General features: G+C 47.7%; 1 protein-coding gene across 1 annotated transcript in view; it reads right to left on the minus strand.

The window, feature by feature from the left end:
• The window catches only part of abhd17b (abhydrolase domain containing 17B, depalmitoylase), a 14,210-nt gene continuing 8,051 nt past the window's right edge, over positions 1-6,159 (minus strand). The window contains exons 3-4 of the mRNA XM_084456800.1: positions 2,806-2,985; positions 1-2,282 (exon numbers count right to left, since the gene is read on the minus strand). Of these exons, the coding sequence (XP_084312926.1) occupies positions 2,063-2,282; positions 2,806-2,985 (400 nt within the window). The 3' untranslated portion in view covers positions 1-2,062. The remainder of the gene's footprint in view (positions 2,283-2,805; positions 2,986-6,159) is intronic.

Raw genomic sequence — 6,159 nt, forward strand, 5'->3', positions numbered from 1 at the left:
TCAGAGGTCATCTGATAATTCAAAATAGTCTCACCAAAAATGGACCCTCAACTGTCCCACCAAGAGTTACAGTAGTTATGGTAACTACAATTTAGATAATACAGAGGCTTGTGAAAGAAATAAAAATGTCCAGTACAAACATTATTTACAGTGTAATGATGAAAGAAAGCATAACCTTTTAAAGTACAGAAAAGTCAAGTCCCCAGATTATTATTAGTATTATTTATAAATGATGCTTCACCTGACAACAGCAACAAACAACCGATCCTAATAGTTCCTGGTTAATCTATTAAACACCGACTGTAAATCCCAACTAGATTCAGTTCAACTCCACCTATTGTGATCGAACCTGAAGGTTTAGGTAGCACCCTTGAACGTGGGGGCTCTCCCCTGCTTACCACTGGCCAGGGCAAGAGACTAGCAGTATGTGGCATGCAGTAGCACTTAACAACATGAACCTCCCAGGGCCTTGCTAATACTTCAACATATATAATAATGCTTCAATAGGAAATATATTCTGAATCGTTACTTGGATGATACACACTGGGGCCAAACCGTTTAAGTGTAAAGAATGTAGTAAATGCTTCAGCAGGAAACATTAGTCATTTAGCAGATGCTTTTATCCAAAGAAACATCATCTGAATTGTCATGTGATCATACTGTACACACTGGGGACCCACAATTTCAGTGTAAACAACATGGTAAATGCTTCAGCTGGAAATACGATCTGAATTGTCACATGATACACACTGGGGCCAAACTCTGAAGAATGTAGTCAATGTGAAACAAATAATACATGACGATGGCGTGACGGGTCAATGGTCTGTTTCACCTCCTTCCGCATTCACGGGGCATTTCACAGAGAACCATGGAACCAAATCAACATGCAATTTACAAAACGTGTAAGAAAAACCCCCCAAAAAGAGGCCCCAATCGAGTTCCTCTGTGAAAGTCATCAATGCCAAGCTGGTTAAGCGTTTCCAGACTCTTACTGTTGTTTAGTTCAGTATGGCATTAGTGGTATGGGCCTTGTTCAGAGTGAATAAAGAGAGCTACCACGGGCTCCAGCCACAGTAGTTTCTATAAAAAAGAAAAATCTAGACTATTTCTCCCAAGTGGTATACAAGCTCTATTATAGCTTTTACGTACGGCATATATATCATATATTTGGTCCCACTTCGATTGAAATACGGCCTGACATTTGCTTCTAAATATGCGGGACCATGTGAATAGGTTATACAGGCTTTATGAAGCCGTTAAAAGTGGGACAGTATATCTTCTTGGTACCATCCAGCATTTCACTGTGGTTTCAAAACAGGTAGTTCTTTAGACATGAAGAAAGAAAAAATAAATCATAAAAAACGTACAGCTTGTTCAGCCTTGGAGTTGTTTCTCCACTTTCCTTCATACAAAGTGGTTGTCTGTGTTTTATTCTCTTCAATATGTTTAAGATTTGGCGACACTGGCACCGTCATATTATGTCAGAGTTTTGTCCCAAACAGTTCTCAGTCACATGTCATACTGTATGTGCAACAGTTATGTATAATAAAAACTCAAACAAACAAACCAACAACAAAACATCCATGTTGACCACATTGGACCAGACCATCCATGTGGAACAGGGTAGGGTTAGGGTGAGAGTTGGTCCGGTCCAGTTTCCAGCACGGCTGGTCCACAAAACCCTCTTAGGCACGGTCAGAGGTCCGAACTACGGGCCGCCCAACGCATCCTTCTGAAAGGCCGCAAAAATATAACATACACACACACTCGCACGCACACACACACATACATACACGCACACGGAATACACAAACATGACTACGTACGCATGCACACGGTTTCTCGTCTTTGCTCCTCTGTGTACCCTTCACACACATCTCTCCTCCCTCGGACGCCACGCTGTGCGATTCAATGTCAAATGACAAAAACTAAAAAACAACCAAAAAGGAGGATGGGTGGTATGGTTCCTAGAGTTCACAGTTGCAGCAGGCGAGGCGGTTGATTGGTTGGCTGAGGGCAGAGAGGGGGGCGATGATGACGACGGCCAGTCCCGGCTCCCCCTCTACAGGTTGACCAGCTCGTGGGCCACAAACTGTTTCAAGCGCTCCAGGTACTGTCCGTAGAGCTCCACGTCGTTGTGGCCGGCGCCCTCCACCCAGAGCGGCTCTACGGGCCGCTGGCAGCGCTCGTACAGCGCCAGGCCGTGGGAGAAGTCGATGACCTCGTCCTCCGTGCCGTGGATCACCAGGACCGGGGACGTCACCTTGGAGATCTTGTCGATGCTGTGGGGGTGGGGAAGGGAAGATGATGCGCGCGCACGCACGCACACACACACACACACACGGGCACACACACAAACGCGCGCATACGCACGCACGCACACAGACACACACAACAATAAGGCAATGCATAGTTGCTCTGTAATGGTGAGCATTTGAGAGGGGACAACTATGGACCACCAGAGGGTGCTATTGATAAGTTCACAATTTATCACTCTGTTTTGTTATTGTGTATGTTGGCTTCATTAAAGATTATATACTGCTCTTGCTTTCCTTTAAATAAAGTACATTGCTTTTGCCCATGGTTGTATAGCAGTCAGGGATGAGTTCTGTTCTGTGGCCCAGTTACAGTCTCTCCTGCCCTTAAGGGTGCTGTGGCCTGTATGAAGGACTCCTTGTTGTTGTTTTTTTAATGTCCGAAAGGAACCAAGCTCATCTCCTGACTTGTTGATCCTTTTTGTACCAATCATGTATCAGCATTTGGAATACTCTGTGTGTGCGCGTGTGTGTGTGTTCTGGGACTGACTTGGGGAAGGCGTCGAAGCAGTAGGTCTTCTTGGTGTCAGGGAAGGCCACTCTCATTCCGGAGGTCAGGGGGGAGTGGAGGACGACTGCGGCGCTCTCGTAGCGAGCTGCCAGGTCCACAGACGGGACCGTGCCGATGCTCTGGCCATAAACGATCACGTTCTCTGGACGGATACCGTACCTGGGAGGCACGCGCACGCACGCACACACACACACACACACACACACACACACACACGAGACAGGTGTCAACACAACATCCACATCCAGTAAGTGCGCTCACGCAAGACATTTGCACATTATACTTCTGCTATCTCGATCGCTCTCTCTCTCACCAGCACACACTCCATCCCTCTCACCTGCACACACTCCATCTCTCTCACCTGCACACACTCCATCCCTCTCACCTGCACACACTCCATCTCTCTCACCTGCACACACTCCATCTCTCTCACCTGCACACTCCATCTCTCTCACCAGCACACTCCATCTCTCTCACCTGCACACACTCCATCCCTCTCACCTGCACACACTCCATCTCTCTCACCTGCACACACTCCATCTCTCTCACCAGCACACACTCCATCTCTCTCACCAGCACACACTCCATCTCTCTCACCTGCACACACTCCATCTCTCTCACCTGCACACACTCCATCTCTCTCACCTGCACACTCCATCTCTCTCACCTGCACACACTCCATCTCGCTCACTTGCACACACTCCATCCCTCTCACCTGCACACACTCCATCTCTCTCACCTGCACACACTCCATCTCTCTCACCTGCACAGGTATTGCGCTAGGCGTTTGTCGTTAGCAGTTAAAGGTGCAGTATGCGGTTTGACTGAAGCAATTTTCGTTCTATTTTTTGCAATTCTCATTACATCCCGACAGCGATCGATAAATAAAGTGCTCTGACGCTAAAATGAATTAAATCTGTAATCTATAGAAGTCGCAGGTGCGTCCAATCGTTTTGAGTTGCCAACTCGAAATGACTGGATGGCTTACCTGCCTGTGAACCTACCTACCTGCCTAGCGGTAGCTAGCCAGTGTCATTTGTTTACCCTCAGTTTGGAGCAGTGGCGCTTTGGAGGGAGGCCTGAAGGGCGGGGCAGGGATTTTGTCGGTTGATTTTTTCAAAATCTTTAATAAAAATGTCCTCATACTGCACCTTTAAGGGCTACAGCTTCGTAAGAGTGACTGGAGACGACAGCGAGGCTCATTCACTCCTCTCTGGTTGAGGAGGCCATGGCTCTCCCTGGTGTGGTCTGTGGTGCGGTAGCAGAGTCAGGTCAGACAGTCGATACCGGCCTACAACACGGTCTACTGCTGCTTCAAGCACACTGGCCTATGAGACGAGCTATTCTCATCCTCCTGAGGGCCCAGAGGAGAGGAACTCTCACGTGGTCCAGTATGAGGTTCTGAGAAGGTGGAGCGAGCGAGAGAGAGAGAGAGAGAGAGAGAGAGAGAGAGAGAGAGAGAAGAGAGAGAGAGAGAGAGAGAGAGAGAGAGAGAGAGAGAGAAGGGACAGAGAGACAGGGGGGAGGTGTAGAGAGAGAGAGAAGAGATGACAGCGGAGGAGAAAAAGAAAGATGAAGAGAGAGAGAGAGAGAGAGAGAGAGAGAGAGAGAGAGAGAGAAGAAAAAGAAATAGAAAGTCGGCATTCCAGAGCTGATTATGGAGAATGTGACCCTCTCAGCCAGTCAGCTGACAGTCCTGGGCTGTTAAGCGCTGTAACAGCTCAGAACATCGGGTCAACCTGGCCTGGGCTCTGTCTAGCCGCACCCAAACCAGAACACAACCGTACAGAAGCACACCTAGACCAGAACACCACACAGCACGCCCAGACCAGACCGCCAGAGGGTACACCACAGGTCAGTATTATTATTATAGTAGTAGTATTCCTACACACGGACTATCTGAGACCACCAACTAACCTGTACTGGGCTTCCCTGTGTGTGCATGAACCTGCAGATGGCACAGCTGTGGGCACCAGCAATTCACCAGGACCCTGGGGCGGCGGGCTAGCCTACAGTGTTTACCTGTGATGAGGCCAGGCCTTCACAGAGGTGCAGCGTAGACACGGATCAAAACAGGAATGAGGAAAGTGCCATAGTTTACTCTTGCTTGGCCCAGGAGCGGATGTAGGCCTGTGCGAGGAGTAGCTTGCCGTCTCTCTGTATGCGTGTCTGTCTGTCCGTCTGTGTGTGTGTGTGTGTGTGTCACCAGGTTCAGGCTAGCAGACTGATTAGAGTAGCAGCTCTGAGGCTCACTATGCCAGAGTCAGGAAACGCCATGTATCACTCTCCTGTTCTCAGTGGTCTGTTCCCAGCAGGGGCCTGGAAAAGTTCTGAGACATAAAACAGAAGCTAATCTAATCACTCTGTATGAAACAGACTGGCCAAACCATAAACATGTACAGTCCTTATCAAAATCAAGTTTGTGCAGTGTTGACAATACTAATAATTGTTTGTTGACACCATCTGATCCCCCACAGTCATCACCCCCCCCCTTGGTTCACTGCACTTTGTTTCTCACTTCTGTTTTGTTACTTGTACCTAGTATTCAATAGTTCACTGCTAAATGTTTACTGTGTTTTATTATGTGAGATGCGTCCTACAGTATAATGGGTTACTGGGATATAGCTAACATATAGTTGCCTACTACTCAGGTAAAATGTTTGTATTTGTTTATTTTACTCCTCTGTTTTTGATAGTTATGTGTCTTATAATGTAGCATGTATTGTATGCATGTGCTATGTAATATGTTCCTATGATAAAGCTAATAGTTACACATTTTCCAGGAGCTTGCTTTATGTCTTGCATCTCATCGAGAGGTCAGGAAAGTTTTTTACAGTTCCCCCATTGGCTCAAAACCGGTGAACTGTTTTTTTTGCTTCCCTCTGGAAAATGAGGGTAGGATCATTATATGTATACCCCCCCCCCCCCCTTCTTTAAAGCACATTGTGTTGCCTTTGTGTATGAAATATATATATATATATATAATGTTTGATTTAATACAGGCTACTGGGGCAGTACACACCAATGTCAGGTGACGTCATTCAAAAGGTGACGCAACTGCATGTCCTCAACGCGCCACGCGGTGCTCTCCCTGGACTCTCCCTGGACTCTCTGATTCAGCGTGAACTCACGTCACCTCAGCGACACGCCATCCTGAGGCGCTCCCTCAACCCTCCCCCCCGCTATCAGTCAAGTCCCTGGAGACGTTTCCAATCAATAATGCATCACACCCTCTCGCGTTCCTGGCGCCGTCGCTGACCGCTTCCTCTTTTGTCTCTACGGCGGAACTACGCAGGTACTGGACCTGTTCTCACCACCGGGGCTGTGGCTCTC

Source organism: Borostomias antarcticus, assembly GCF_949987555.1.
Source record: "Borostomias antarcticus genome assembly, chromosome: 23".
Classification (NCBI taxonomy): domain Eukaryota; kingdom Metazoa; phylum Chordata; class Actinopteri; order Stomiiformes; family Stomiidae; genus Borostomias; species Borostomias antarcticus.